Below are 16,206 nucleotides of genomic sequence, written 5' to 3' on the forward strand. Positions count from 1 at the left end.
AACGAGAAAGAATAAGAAATTTCGAGCAAACCCCCACCAACAGACAGCATTTAATTTCAATTTCAATTCACTCTACGTAAGCACATCACACGATAACAACAAAAACGAAAAAGAAACACACACACAAACACACAAGACAGATAGAAAGATAGAAACACACCTTCTCTCTCCCTCTCTCTTTCCCTTTCTTGTTCCACTACTTTATGCGATTGCCTTATTCACATCCTTGTGTAATCGCACGAGGAACTGATCATATCCCATAACTCCTCCCTCATTCTCTTCCTTTAGTTGTCTAAAGAATGCATCTTCCGCACGGTCCTTTTCATGCAAAATGACAAGCCGCCGCATCCCATCATCACGCAAGAGACACGCCCACAACACATTACGGAGTTTCTCACCAAAACTATCAAAAAATACCGTTCGCCCAACTTCTACCGCATTCTCTGTGCCAAACAGTTCTTTTGATATTTGTGGGGAAACAAGAGAACCAACCCAGAGATACACCAATCTTGCCTGTTCATCACATAATACATAGACCCCATCACTAGTAATACTGTCATAGAATAACTGACGCCATCCTGGCATCACACAACGTCCTGTTGATGGATCTATTGTACCACTATTGGCATCTGATGGCAGGAGATGTACGGCGTAGAGTCTGGGGTATAAATACATCAAACATTGATGCATGGGTATCGTCATGAGATGAAATAACTTTTGTACACGGTCATCAATGCGGACAGTGGTTCCTTCTACAAACGCATCTGCTTTTAATAGTGAAAGTACATAAAGTGGAAGAAGTCGTAAACGTGATGGCATTAATAAGGAAGTAGTACTGTTAGATGTACATACACGACGATAGGCAATAAGCATTTTTAGTACTCGTTCCTGTGCCGCAGTACGTGCATACTGTAATCCCTTATTCACGGCATTTCCTACTGCCTCATGAATATATCCTACAAGCGTCGCTTCAAGATCTGCGTCAAATACAGCTAAAAGTGTTGTTACTACAGGCATACGAACAGAGTGTACCCGAACGCGTCTATTACCCCCACGTGTAGTATAAAGTAATGCTATTTGAAAGAATGCATGAGAATTTTTCTCTAATTTTCCTTCATGAGCAAACTCCACATAAAAAGTGGAAGATCCCTGTACATGGGCAAGATCCATATCATGTGGATCTTGTGAGAGAAAATGACCATGATAAGCTTGAACGCGTAATCCAGTACTACATCGAACACGTAATATACCTGCATAACCAGCTTCTTCTAATAATGTTTGATCAAGTACAGCTTGTACTTTAGTAGCATCTGTTTCTCGATCATAATTAGGAAAAAGATGTACACGACCGTTTGAAAGATGACAAGGTTGTGAAAGTGTAACTAATTCGCAATACTGATCTGCAAACATGTGAAGATCAAAGGAAATTTGTTGTTTAGCGCATGTTGTAGCTGTTGATTTCCAAAATCCCTCCATAGGACGAAGTATTTCCTTTTCTTTATCGGTTCCATACAATGTATGTTGTTCTCGTAATTTTAATGCCCCAATTCCACATTGAGGTGCTTTATGTGCACTCACAATAACCCGACCACCATGTTGTCCTGCTAGTACTAACATCGCTACTTGTACAGCAGCCCCTAACGCACTATCTGTTTCCCGCAGATCATCTGCGTATTCTGGTACTCGCATTAAAAACGCATCCACGAGATCCAAATCGGTACCAAGTGTTAACCAACATAGACTTGTAAAGGGTAGTGGAACAAATGGATTATCTACATCGGCGACAATTAATTGTGGGATACGAGGGTGACGAAGATTATAGAAATGTAAGGTTGAGGCATATGTAATAAAAGCCACACGACACTGTGGATAAATTTGTGCCATTTCATGCAAAGACTTTAATAAGGCATCCACATAATCTGAAAGGAAGGCTGTAGCCGCCTTTTGAGAAATATCTATTAAGAATAAATAATGTAATGGTCTCATGGGAATAGCATTTTCCTTTTCATCCCGAAGTGCATACTCATCATATGGACCGACATCATATTCCACACTTCCACGAGACAATTCCGGTTTTTCTGCCCGATCCAAACGATAATTAAGTGCATCCAAATTACAAAAATATCCCTCATCTACTTCATTAGACATGGAACAGAGTGGACAAACCCAGAAACGTCCCATATCTGTAAAACGTGCATGAGCGGAGATATACCCACGACAGCGATGACATCGCACTGGTGGACGTCCCCCCACAATTGGTACTTCCTCACGTGGGTGTAATGGACGACAGAGTGGGGCGATTACCGCACCAAAGGAAACTTTACTGTCTTTTACAAGTCGTTCCTCTGCCGGGATGGAACACAGAGTTGGACGGAAGAATTTAGCACTCGCATTACCATCATCAATAGCAATAAAATCAAATACACTCATTGGCATTTGTCCTGAGGAGGTATGATATTCATGCTCTTCTGGTTTCTGCGAGATATCTCGACGAGGATTTGGTGCACTTTTAAGATCAACTTGACGTTTAGGTGGTATTCGTGCATACGTTCCAACTGGTGTAGTACATCGATCACGTTGCGTAGCAGTACTATTACCAGAAATAGCACCAGTAACTGGAGGGACTTGACGATTCTGTTGAACCTGCTGTGTGGGAGGCATAGTTGTCCCACGCGGTGGTAAATTAGATGCCACTAAAGGAGGTCCTCCCACTTGTGGCATTGACGAAGGAACTGCAGCTGCTGGTTGTGATTGGGTTCGCATGGGTGGTTGTAATTGTTGATGTTGTGAAAGTGGTGGCTGCTGATATTGTTGATATGATTGTTGTGGTTGTGGTTGTGGATGATTAGGGGTTTGGTAATAGTTATTACTATTATAATCATGTAGTCCATTCACCGCACCGGAGGCGTAGGGATCTTGGTACATGCCTGCTGTTCCCTGCTGAGAAACACCCGCTGTTGTTGATCTAATAGTACTCGTATTATTATTATTATTATTATTATTATTATTATTATTATTATTAGTAGTAGTAGTAGTAGCAGTAGTAGTAGTAGTATTAGTAGTATTGGTATTAGTATTAGTATTAGCAGGAATACCAGAACCATATTGTGCATTTCCATACTCATTCCACGATGTTGAAGGAGGTGCCACTTGTTCATACAGTGATGGTTGTTGTGATTGTTGTGGATAATATTGTTGTGTTTGTGGTTGTTGTTGTGGTTGTTGTTGTTGTTGTTGTTGTTGTTGTTGTCGCACTGGAGGTTGTGCCTGCTGGTCACCACTATATGGATAGTACATATCTCACTCTTGTCTGTCTGTGTAGAGGCGTTAATATTTGTGGAGGAGAGAAACTCCAGCAATTAAATAAAAATAAACAATAAAAAAGAATTAGAGTAACTTGTAAAGAGGCACAGTTTGTTACTCCGTCTCGTCGTGATCTTTCTTTTCTTTTTTATTCTTTATATATATATAGCCTTCTCCTTTCAATTCTTGTTTGTTTGTTTCTTTATTTCCTTTGTGTTTCTCTCTTTCCTATCTTTCTTTTTTCCCTTTTTCTTCTCCTTTGACTGTCCGTATGAGAAATACTAGTACAGAGACCCACACTAGCTTAAATAGGCAAAATACTATTCATAGATGATAAAATGAGGAGAACGACACGAGAGAAAATTAAATGAAAGAGTCCAATAATAACAATAATCATAATCATAATAATAAAAGCAAAAAAAACATCTATAACAGAAAGTAATATATATATATTCCGTTTCTCTCTCTCTCTCTCTCTCCACCTTTTTTTTCTTCTCGGATTGCTCTGATTTTCCATTTCCATTTCTTCTTGTTCCATGTACCTCAACTACGTAAAGTTCACTGCAAACGCAGAAACAAGAAAAACATGCTGCTTCCTTAAAACGCACAAAGAAAAAAAAAAACACGCATGTGGGATAAATACTGAGTTAAGATAAATCCTCTGATATTACATATACAAATATATATATATATATATATATATACTTATTTATTTACTTATTTATTTATCTGACCCCAGTGAGTTAAACTACCTGCCTCTACGACAAATAGAAGAATGGGAGTATCTGTCTTTGTGAAGCTATAAAAATGGATACATAGGAGCCACCAAAAATAAATAGAAAAGAAAAAGTAAAAACAGAATTCGACATGGGGGTTGATAACAAGGGGAAAAAAAAACCTATTACTGAGAAACAATCACAGCTGTAGATGTTGACGTTTCACTTCATCAGGATAAACTTCGCTACGTTCATTCATTCATTCATCGTCAACAGTACCAAAACGTCAGCTATAATAATAATAACAATATAAAAAAAGAAAAAAAAAACCAAAAAATCCACACAGGAGATAATTCCATTTTTACATTCCAGCTTCACTTATACGCCTCCCAAAAAAAAGAAAAGTGCAGCTTTTTTTTCCTTCAATTCTTTTTTCACACCTACAGACTATTCTATTGAAATAAAATAAAGATAAATATAAAAAAAAATCAAAGGAAAGGAAAAAAAGAACAAGAAAAAAGAGAGGTGGTCATCTTTGTTGACCTTACCTCTTCGGAGTTGTCGCTCTTTTTTGTTTTTTTTTTTTTTGTTTTTTTGTTACACATGTGTGGCTATGTGTTTGTGTGTGTGTGTGTTTGTTTATTTATTTACATGAAAAGGCAAACAAAAACAAAAAAGACACATCAATTATTTAACCCTGTGGGTTTACATACTTGCAAGACGGAGTGCGATAATCTCAAACACATCATAAGTAATTCCCCCCAATTCACACTCTGGGAACCTTCTCATTACTGCTGCTGGTGTTGTCGTTGTTGTTGTTGTTTTTGTTCTTGGTGTACTATTTAAATTCGTTGCAGCCATCATAGTTTCCTCTGAAGAGAGGCCAAAACATGAGAGGGATCTCCACTGTGGCGTTTCTTTGGATAGCCCACACAAGTGAAAATTATTATTATTATTATTATTATTATTATTATTATTATTATTATTATTATTATTATTATTATTATTATTATTATTATTATTATTATTATTATTATTATTATTATTATTATTATTATTATTATTATTATTATTATTATTATTATTATTATTATTATTACTAGTATTATTATTACTGTTATTTCCATCATCTAATAATGCATCAACATCTTGAAGACTACCTCCGTGGGGTTGCAGTGATGGAGAACTGAAGAGACGGGAAGCATATCGAGTTAAACCAGGCACATATGGCCGTAGTCTACGCAGAATACCTGCATCACTGTGTTCACTATTAAATAATGCAACATGCGCTCTACAAAAGTGGAGGAGTTGTTCGCGTGTGATATAACCACGAGATGCCGAAGCATAGGCATTAAATACAGCCCGTCGCTGCTGCTCTGTATAGCAGGGGACATAATCCTGTAAATGGGAAAGAAGATCTGGACCAGCAGTAGTAGCAGTAGTAGTAGTAGTAGTAGTAGTAGTAGTGGTAGTAGTAGTAGTAGAGTGATGCCGTAATGAACGTGAAAGTACCCCACGCGAGTATTCGTGTTGTTGTTGTTGTTGTTGTTGTTGTTGTTGTTGTTGTTGAGGTTGTTTCAACTCCGGTTGGGTATTTCGTACGAATGTATTCATTTGTGTTATATCTTTGGTATCTAAACTACCCGTTTTCCTGCTCTTGGACCCATTCCCCCTTATCCCAGCATCAACCACAGTAGAAACTTCCTTACTATTCCTCTTCTTCACATTATTATTATTCGTCGTAGTACTGTTATTAGTATTAGTCTTACTTCCTCCTTCTCCTGTATTCTCATTATTCCTATTCTTATACTTCTCATCCCAGAAAAACGCCGTCTCTTCGGGGTGTACTCCCGCTGCTACTTCTTCCCCTTCTCCCACCATCATCTCTTCTGCCTGCCCATCAATATCACTATCACTATTGTTATTGCTATCACTATTGTTATTGCTATCCTCCATTTCATCCTCTGTGTCTGTTATGGGAATAGAGCGGCGGTGGGGAACTGCACTTGTGGGCCGCCCATTCCGTCCATCCCGCTGCGGCTCGTAGAACTGCAATTGCACCACAACTCCCACACGCAGTTCGGGTGTTGGCAGCGGGATGATATCGGCGAGATCCAAACGGTGGTGCCGCTCCTCCGCCCAATATCCCCCACTCTCCTGCACACACACCACAAGAGGATCAAACTCCACTTGCACCTCCAACTGTGTTCTCGTATTTTCTCCACTATTGCCAGACCAAATAGCGTGTACACAAGTCTGCAATTCCCCTCGTACAAATAATGGGAGATCAATGGAGATGGTGTCTGGTATAACAGTCGTCCCGGTTTGATCCACGTCGGAGGGAATCCATACGATACGCTTGCGAAGCGCTAGTTTAGAATGAGGCCAGGAGAAGACCAATCGCCAACAGCCCAGAGATGAGAGAGGTGTAAAACCCTCCACACGAATATTAGAAAACACAAGACTGCGTGGTTGACCCTCACGCATTCGTGCGTTATAGGCATCACACTTCTTCTCATTAAGGAAAGCAGGATGATGATAAGGGTATTGATATCGTTGTCGTTGTTTTTGTTGTTGTTGATCACTAGTAGATGATCTTCTAGGCCGCATCTGCACATGAATTAAGGAGCCCTCATTAGAACTCACTGCAGAGAGACGAGTAAAATCATATGAAGTATCGGGAGAAGAGTATCTATGCGCACTACCACATTCATTAAGAAAAGAAGTTGATGATAATCTTCCCCTTTGAGCCTTTACAGAACCTTTTGGTGTGGCACCCTCAGAACGCGCCTGACGCACTGCACCAGAAATATCACGAAAACGAAGATACTTATTAGAATCTTCCATTTGCTCTGATGAAGATTCCATACTCGACTGTTTTTTTCGACTTAAAATCGTTGGATTTCGAGGTCCATTTTGCATTAACTCTTCTCTAAACGCCCCTCGCGGAACCTGAATTCTACTGTTCCTAATACTACTATCATTTTGAAAACAGACCTTAAACTGCACCTGTACCTCACCTCCACATTTACTTAATGGAAACCAGTCGCCAGGGTAATAACATACCGCGGTTCCCAGCGGTGTCGCATCATCCAGTGTGCGTATTGCAACATACACTCCCCCCTGAGAGAGACACGCCGCCTCACCTCCGTTAACAAAGTGAGGTCCTGCAGCTGTTTGATGTAGAATGCTACTTCTCCAAGTACCATCGAGAGGAAGAATAATACGAAGAGGTTCAAGTCCTAATACAGGTTCTTTAGAATTGCATGAAGGGTCCGTTCTACATTTTGTTTGTTGTTCTTTTTCTTTTGCTTCTTTTTGTTGTTTTTGTTGATTTTCACCTTGATCTGACTCCTTCTTATCTGCTACTTCAAGAGGTATAAGTTTAGCAGTTACGTAGGAACGTCCACACACGATGAGTTCCACAACCAAAGGGAGACTCCTCACAGAGCCCTTCAATCCACGTACTCCCACAGAGGAGACAACAACAAAGATTGAGACTTCTTGTGGATACTGCCGTGCGCCTGTTAACTCCTCTGTTCTTGAATTTTGGGCTTTGGATGAAAGGGCTCTCTGCTCCATCATCTGTTGAGTATATATATATATATATATATATATATATATATATATATGGTTTAGGAAATGGGGGAAATAGGAGAATAAAACAGTGTTTTCTCTCTCTCTCTCTCTCTCTCTCTCTCTCTCTCTCTCCGTCTTTTTCTCCGGACGTTTGGACGTTGATTCCTGTGATATCCCCGTTGGCTAACGTAACACAATCCAAAAAAAAAATGAAAGAAAAAGAAGAATAATTCTAAAAAGAGAATAGGCAATTTCCCAAGGAATTAGTAACAGGGTAGAGTTGGTAACACTGAAGGCATTTGAAAAAAAAAAACATGCAAAAAAAAAAAGTAAACTCTTGTAGAAACAATAAGACTGAGTTAAATTACATTGTATATGATGAAAAGGGTCAAGAGTGTGTTCTTGACAAGGAAATAGAATACGAAACAAGCAAACGGAATAAAACAACGTTCAACATTGTACATAGAGTGTGTGAAAACCACAAGAAAAAAGGGAAAAGAACTGAAATGAAAAAAACAATAAGTAAAGACAAGAAAGAAAAAAAAAAACCTATTTTTTTCTCTATTCTTCACACCTCCATCCTATTCTCTGTATCTATTTTTTCTTTTGTTTTTACTTCTCTTCTCATTCTCTTCAAATCTCAGTTTCACGGCTATCACCACGAAGGACGAAGTTACATGATTCCAAAAGACGATTATTGATCAGAACATCATAGACGGCCTCAAACCGTACATTCGCGTATTCATTGAATTGTACGGATATCTCGTAAACACCAGGATGACCACCCCGTGTGGCGGCTGGAATAATACCCTTCAAAGGAGTAATTATGAAACGACTTGAATCTTCTATTACAGGAGGTTCTCGTTTCTCTTTGGGTTCCTGTTGGGATTGTTCTCCTAGTCCTTGTTGGGATTCTTTTTTAGGTTCACTTGAACTACGCACAACACTAGTTTGAACATCCGGAGTAGTAGTAGTAGTAGTGGTAGTAGTAGTAGTAACAGTAGTAATAGTATTCTTATGACCATCTTCATCCCAATAGTGAGTCATCTCTCTTAGTTGACGGTCACGAGGGAGAATACGTGGAGACTGACGATTTGTACTAGTAGTACTATTATTAATAAACGTGGGTTTCCCATTATTATTATTATTATTATTATTATTATTATTATTATTATTATTATTATTATTATTATTATTATTATTTTATTATTATTATTATTATTATTATTATTATTATTATTATTATTATTATTATTATTATTATTATTATTATTACGGCTACTGTTCTTGCTGTTGGTGTTAACTGCGGTAGTCACACTCGTGGTAGGCATCACATGGGTTGAATCTGATCGAGTACGAGGAACAATCTCAAAATTAACTGGCAATATGTATGAATTCAAAAGTTGTATCTTTTGCACATATGACGGTTGTGGTCTACCATCGTGTATTAACTGCCAAGGACGAAACCATAGCATGGATGGATTACAATTCACTGACGGTGCTGAAAGAGTCACGGCGAGGGGAATAACTTGACGTAATTCTGTCACAGCTGATACTAATGGTGGAGTAAGAGTGTCTCCACCCCCTCCCATATTTCGCTTTTGTTGTTTTTGTTGCTGTTGTGAATTATTATTATTATTATTATTATTATTATTATTATTATTATTATTATTATTATTATTATTATTATTATTATTATTATTATTATTATTATTATTATTATTATTATTATTATTATTATTATTATTTGGAGTGGTGTCACTGTTTGTGAGGTAGAGAATGTTGAGTGTTGTCTCTACTTCGCTGCACGTTCGCAGTAAAGCATCAAACTCTTCCCTAGATGCCACACTGTATTCCAGTGTTATATCAAAGGCATCATATGGACGTAGACGGTATCTTGTCATGGTTACAAGTTCTGTATCACTGCTTGGGAGTTTAGGATATTTAGATAATGAAGACTTTGTTATTGTTACTTCCACTTTTGCATGGTCTCCAGTATTTCGTCTTTTACCTTTCTCTACAACTTGTTGTGCCTTTTGTCGATCATCATAGGAGCTCCACTTTAGACTATGTATGACTCGTTGTGCCAGTGAAGTCTCTTCATCATCCACTTCAAGTTCCTCGTGATCACTGTTCATAGAGATAAACTCTGCTGACACAATGCGGAATGATGGGGATGATAATTCCAGCAAAAAATCAATCGTGGCACAGCGAGTATTACTTAACCGTATAGATTGTCTACAACACTCACCCTCTAAATACTTTGGGAAACGAACAACACCACTAGACGGTTCTACATCTAATTGGGCCACACCACACTGTGCCTGGAGTTCAATTTCTGTAGGAGTAAAATACCGTTTACACTGTTCTATCAATTCCAGTCGACGTTTTGCAATATAAGCACGTAGAGCATTACGTTCTGTTTCGCGTGCGAGTATAGTCTCTATTGGTGGACGAGAGATTTGATTGTATGGGTGAAGTTCATCTAATTCACTCTCAGCAGAAATATCACTAACAGCTATAGATCCCTCTACATCTTTTTCATCATCTTCTTTATTCTCTTCACTATCAGTATCATCTTCCTTTTCATATTTATCATCTTCATTATCATTATCCGTGTTTCCCTCATGAATGGAGTTTTCAGGAATCTTATTGCTATGCTTACTGTTATCACTGTTACTAGTACCACCATTATCACATCCGTCTTCGTTCGGTAAAGACACTTGACTCTCAAACTTGTTTGATCTTACGCTATTCTTCAATATTGACAATTCCATTGGAGTGATGGAAAGAATCACGTTATTTTTTACCACTCCAGGACGAGATAGAAACGGTTGTTTTACCTTTAGCATAGCAATGGGGCGAATGATGCTTTTCGTCCATGCTGGTTCAGATTCTCCAAATCTTTTCCTCTTAAATACACGTTGAGCTGGATATTGTGTAGCATGAAGGCGATAAAACTCATCGATAAGAAAACTATCATTAAAAGTAGTTTCAGCAATCTCTGCTGTAATAATAGCACCACCACGCCATTCCCGTTCACAACTGTTTTTAGGAACAAATGCGGCATCTGGTATAAATTCAAGAGTAACTACTTTTGTTGACATACAAGGAAGAAGAAAATGAGCTGGTTTCGCTAATACATTTCCATTCTTTTTAGATTCAAGTTTCTGTTGTTCTTCTGTAATAGGTTCTAAATGCAACGTCACCGCCCCAGCTTCAACATTATCATCTACGGCAACAACACAGAACGCCATGGCTGAGAGAAATATTTGTACGGAGACATTTAAGTCACGTGGAACACGATTAACAAGAGAAACACCACGTCGTGATCTTCCTAAACCAGCAATAACAGAAGGCATAAGAAGTATCTGTTTCCCATCTGTTACTTTATACCCTGGTGTAGTAAAATCAAACAGTAATGGTTTCCCAGTTAATTCAAATTTTATAGGAATCTGTGTTGGGGGAAGTTCAGCGCAACACACTTGTATTTTTTCTTCATACAGTCCTGGAAGATTTGCACAAATAGATAGGGGTAATAAAGCAGTACCATAGGCCTGAAGTGGACCTTCTGTTGGCATACCAAATACAGTAGCACATCCTCGTCCATCTAATAATACATTTTGTGCATCCACTAATGCCGCACGACGTTCACGTTCACGTTGTTCTGTTCCATCTACACTTTTACACCAAAACGCATGTTTTTCAGTACCCATAGTTTTGGCAATATTTCTATTGCCTTTACTCATTGCACGGGAAGTTGCAAGAGAAGAACAATATTGTTGTTTATATTGTTGTTGTAGTTGTCCTTTTCCTTCTACATATCCCTGAGTGCGTTGTTGTGTGAGCATCCGCGTATTCATACGCATTCCCCTGGTTGTTCTAGTAGAGGAATTAAAAGTTCTCTTCGTATCTGTCTCTACCCCTTCTATCATAGTTTCTGGTGTATAACACATGGCTTCTACTAAGTAGGAACTGTGACAACCCGTTATATTCTTTAGGCGCAAAACCATTAATTCCGACCATGCAGGTTCCCAATCAGGTAAATGTGCCTTTAATAACACAGGTGCACAATAGGGTCGTAACATGAAGGATGGGTCTCTTCTTTCACCCAAGGTATGCACATTTGTTGTATCATTATCTATATCAGTTGTACAACTTATTTCACTACTATTCTTCTCACTAGAGAGTACATCGTTATGAAACACTTTAACTTCAACAAGATTCCATAATAATGCTTCAATAAATTTAGCCATATCCATTGCTGTTGGTGGTGGAAGAGTGTATGGTAAAAAAGGTGGTGTACATGCCATAACAGAAGATCCTTTCATTTCCTTAGGAATAGGAATAAGATCAATTGATACGGTTAACTGTTGTACGGTATCACAGCAAAGTTCCAAAAGAAGTTTTTGTTGTGTACGTCCATTAATAATACGTAAAAGTCCTTCATAAGGACTATCATCAGGTTTCCAGGTAAAAATACAACGAAGTGGAATAGAAACTCCATGGTGTCCGGCTTGCACAACACCAGGAGGAGGCACAGAAACATGCAAATAAGGTGGTACTACCGCAGTTTCTATAGTATAGGGAATATCAAATGCAGAGGTATTGGATAGAATAAAATTCTCTTCTACCCAAGCCCCATTTGGTACTACGCCAAAGTTTACAACGGCTTCTTTCAATACAAGCGTGGGTCTTTGAATGGTTGCCCGTGTTTCAATCGCAATCGTTCCGCCACCTCGTACAACTAATTCAAAGAAGGTTTGTGAATCTCCTATTTCGACTGCCTGACGGTATACCGTTACCTCCACAGACTCTCCAGCGCCAAGGCGGAAAGATGGTGGAAGAAATACAAATCGACGTGGTTCTCGCATCATTGGATCTTGTAAATCAAATACAACAGGAATTGGATTATCATTCGTCACTGTAAAGGAGGCTTCTCCTTCACTTCTTTCTTCAATTAGACCGAAATCTAAGAAATCTGTACTTGTACGTACAGAAGGTCCCACACCTGTAACACTAAGATGAATTTGATGAGTACAACGTAAGTTTGTTATTGGGCTTGTTGTTTTTTCTATATCTCCCAGTAACTCCACTAATTCTGGAATGTAACAATCAATAGACAAAGAAAAGTGGTCCACAGCTCGTAGAATAAAGCGAAACGTCACTGTAACACTACTATTCGGTTGTACACATCCTCTTCTCGGTTGAAAATTTACCTCTATATCTTCACGATCACCAATTGTTGATAATAACATCCCTGGTGGACACTCTTCAGGTTTTGGATCAAATAAAAAATGTAATGGACGTGATGAGTTATTTTGCAATGTGATGCGTCGGACGTTTTCATACTGTATAAGACACTCCACTCCTTCTTCTAAGCGATCTGGTACAATCACAAGGGATGGAATTACAGGATCTGCAAAGAGATAAAATCCCTTGGCAAAAACACCTCGAATATCTTCTGGTTGAACTCTTGAACAATGCTGAAAGACACAATATGGATCTGACATTTGATCTACTTGATTGTGATTCGGTAATGCAGGAATAGTCTTTCGCCGTGAGTACTCCGCAAGGACTTTTGCAACAGCAAAAGGAGAAACAGCATCAAAGAGTGTATTTTCACCTTCCGGTGGTTCAGGCAAACCCTCCAGGAAAAGATTTACCACCGCCGCAAAAGGTAATGCCCTTGAGGGTTGCATAAACATACGAAAAGAAGTCTTCTTATGGGGAGCCAATATACCAGTAACAGGGGTCACTCGGAATTTTACACCTGAACCAGTACTAATATCATGCATAGTTATCATATTACCACCACTATTATTATTATTATTATTATTATTATTATTATTATTATTATTATTATTATTATTATTATTATTATTATTATTATTATCACTTTTATCAGCAATATGATGGGTACGATTACAAGTACCACCAATTGTTTCAGTAAACCAGAAATACGGTAGTGGTATAGGGCAATTGTTACGCAATTCCACTAATACTTCTGTTTCCACTCCGGGCGTGGTATCAGGGACAAGATACTGTGGCACATTAGTTCCCTCTTCTAATTGTTGTTGTGGTAATGGTAATACTTCTTGTTTATTTTCTTCTTCTTCTTCTTCTTCTTCTTCTTTTCCTGAACCTAGTTCCAGTGATCCAATACGTAAAAGTTCAATATGAGGTAATACTCCCTCCCCACGTAATCCAAAGAGGTGTTCTGCTATAATAGGACCATCCTCAAAATCTCGTACAGTAATGAAAAGTTTCTCCGTTTCATATTTCGCTTCTTCTATTGGGGCGAAACAAACAGCAATGTCCACTCGGTCTCCAGCTGGTAATAGAATAGTAGTTTCAGGAGAAGGATTAACCTTAAAGTAGGGTGAACTACTTCTTAGTGAAATTACGGCGTCAGATCCTGTATTTTCCAGATAAAACCACCTTGTACAAGAGTTCATTAGAAATGTATATGGAAAATCACATGTCGTGACAGCTTCTTCCAATATCTTTGAAATACCATATTTTTTACCAACAGCAGAAGAAGTTTTAATACTTGCAAAACTATCTAAACCAGCCATGGTATTGGCATTAGTACTGCTCTTTTTAGTAATGGTACTAGTATTAATAGTAATAGGATCAGTATTCGTAGGAGTAGTAATAGTAGTAGTAGTAGTAGTAGTACCAGTCGTAGTAGTAGAAGCAGTGGTGAGAGGAAAGGAAATTGCACTCGCTTCCTCTCCTCCCATAAACGCTGGAATAAGACGAAACTGTGGAAGAATTGTCTCACACATTACCACAACATCAAAAAATTTCCATTTTGCCCCCTCACCTCGTCGAGAGTTTAATTCTCGACAGTAGCCAATTTGTAACATTTGTTCAATAAAAGGTTCCGATGAGCTTTGTGGTTCAAATGTTATTTGTATATCAATAAAACCACCACAAACAAGTGGTGTAGTTAAAGTAGTACAAATACTTGAGGGTGTTGCTATTGATGAAGATGTTGACTCTGATAAAAAAGGTGGTACCAAAGATGCCGTACCAAGAGATGAATTCACTATAGAGTAAGTGATCCATGCATGATTGGAAGGACGAATACGCAGACGAAGTCTATTCGGATCACGATTAATAAAACGAACCACTGTACCCGTTTCTAAACCAGCAGTTGTTCGTAACTTTACACAATTATCAACGGCACTACATTCAAGAACTGTAATATTGCTAGAAACATTAGTCTTCTCGGAGATAAAGGGGGTAACCCCAGATGCTTTTACAGATGGATATTCCCCACTATCTGTCGTATTAAGTGATGGAAGTAAAAGTTTCGGTTTATGCATATTACTTTTTGTTGTTGCAGTTACTCCTGATCCTGTTTCTGCAGCTGTTCCTGGTGATGCGGCTGTTATTGTTGCTGTTGGAAAGGTGTTATTCATATGACGTTTTTGAGTCTTTTCATCGTTTATTCTCTTTAGAGGTGGTAGTGTGGAGTTATAAAGAGTCCCCACGCTCATTGTATCACCAGGAGTATGTTGAAGTAGTTTCTCCTGTAAAGTAAGAGGTGGAGTAGAAGAAGCTTCTCCCTTTTCTAGTGAATGAGCCAGAACAGGACGAAACCCATATTCCTTTTCTAATGCAGCGTTAAGATCATTTGCGAAAGCAATAGCATCAATGATATATTCACATTCACCTGAATTATTACCATCAGATTCATTCTCCTCAAGAAAAGTAGCACGTAATGGCGATTTTGAACTTACTTTTACCGCTGATGAAATACTACTACTCATAGGTCTACTGGAAACAACACCCAAAGGTTTTGGTTCTTCACTAGGAATATCATTTTTATTGCCTATTTCATCACTAATAATAATTGTTGGTGGTGTTGTTCTTAATCTTGCAGGAATCATCACTTTTTTAGACTCCTTCGGTGCTCCTCTCAAGACATCATCCATCATGTACTCTTCTATACCATGTGCAGAGAAAAATTCCTCCTGTCGTTGGGCATTTGTAGAATGTAACTCTGATACTTCACGTACTTGTTGAGCCTGTTGTTTTGCACTACGTAAAGTAACTTGCCAAAACTCCTGTTCTCGTGCTTTAATCATATCGGCTTCCTTCTCTTTTGTGATTCGTAATGCATTACGGGTGGCAGCTACCATGAAGGCCGCCTTTCCAGCAGCAGTTGCCGAGGTATGTGTAGATAACCTACCTGACAGACCACGTTTAGATGGGAAACTACTTTTTTTCTGAAATCCAGTATCTTTTTTCTCTGGAATTGGTGTACTTTGATCCGTGTTTGTTTGGTTTACCGCCACTGTCTCTGGTGGACGGTCACGCATTCGTTGTAATTCGGCCTGAAACAATACATCTTCCTCCTTCTCTAGTGTCTCAAGATCATGTAGTTCATCTTCAAAGAGCTCCATCACCTGCGTGTTCCATGCAGAGTCTAACAGGGATCCGGGATCGAGATCGGCGGGGTCCATTTCTTTTTTTAATTGATTGATGGTTTTGTCCTGTTTGTTTGTTTCTTCACAATTCCCCCTTCTTTCTCTCTCTCTCTCTCTCTCTCTCTCTCTCTCTCTCTATATATATATATATATATATATATATATAT

General features: G+C 38.6%; 4 protein-coding genes across 6 annotated transcripts; 1 reads left to right on the forward strand and 3 right to left on the reverse strand.

Moving 5' to 3' along the window:
- Positions 1–201: 201 nt before the first annotated feature.
- On the reverse strand, positions 202–3,297 carry LSM04_002716 (Sec23/Sec24; the record flags this gene model as incomplete). Its single annotated transcript, XM_067331538.1, has 1 exon — positions 202–3,297. The coding sequence occupies one exon, from the start codon at positions 3,295–3,297 to the stop codon at positions 202–204; it is 3,096 nt and encodes a 1,031-aa protein (XP_067193048.1).
- A 1,427-nt stretch (positions 3,298–4,724) lies between these two features.
- Positions 4,725–7,601, reverse strand: LSM04_008116 (uncharacterized protein; the record flags this gene model as incomplete). Its single annotated transcript, XM_067331539.1, has 2 exons — positions 4,725–4,925; positions 5,166–7,601. 2 exons carry the CDS (start codon positions 7,599–7,601, stop codon positions 4,725–4,727), a joined length of 2,637 nt encoding a protein of 878 aa, XP_067193173.1.
- Positions 7,602–8,231: 630 nt separating this feature from the next.
- On the reverse strand, positions 8,232–16,075 carry LSM04_004244 (uncharacterized protein; the record flags this gene model as incomplete). Of its 3 annotated transcripts, none has more annotated exons than XM_067331541.1 (2): positions 8,232–8,647; positions 8,875–16,075. In XM_067331541.1, the coding sequence occupies 2 exons, from the start codon at positions 16,073–16,075 to the stop codon at positions 8,232–8,234; spliced, it is 7,617 nt and encodes a 2,538-aa protein (XP_067193077.1). The 3 variants fall into 3 exon arrangements, with proteins under 3 accessions (XP_067193077.1, XP_067193079.1, XP_067193078.1); XM_067331543.1 differs by having other exon boundaries at positions 8,875–14,389; XM_067331542.1 differs by having other exon boundaries at positions 8,875–9,736.
- LSM04_008307 (uncharacterized protein) lies at positions 9,759–9,998 on the forward strand (the record flags this gene model as incomplete). Its single annotated transcript, XM_067331540.1, has 1 exon — positions 9,759–9,998. The coding sequence occupies one exon, from the start codon at positions 9,759–9,761 to the stop codon at positions 9,996–9,998; it is 240 nt and encodes a 79-aa protein (XP_067193181.1).
- Positions 16,076–16,206: the final 131 nt, after the last annotated feature.

This window comes from Trypanosoma melophagium (genome assembly GCF_022059095.1).
Source record: "Trypanosoma melophagium isolate St. Kilda chromosome Unknown ctg18segment0, whole genome shotgun sequence".
Taxonomy (NCBI): Eukaryota; Euglenozoa; class Kinetoplastea; order Trypanosomatida; family Trypanosomatidae; genus Trypanosoma; species Trypanosoma melophagium.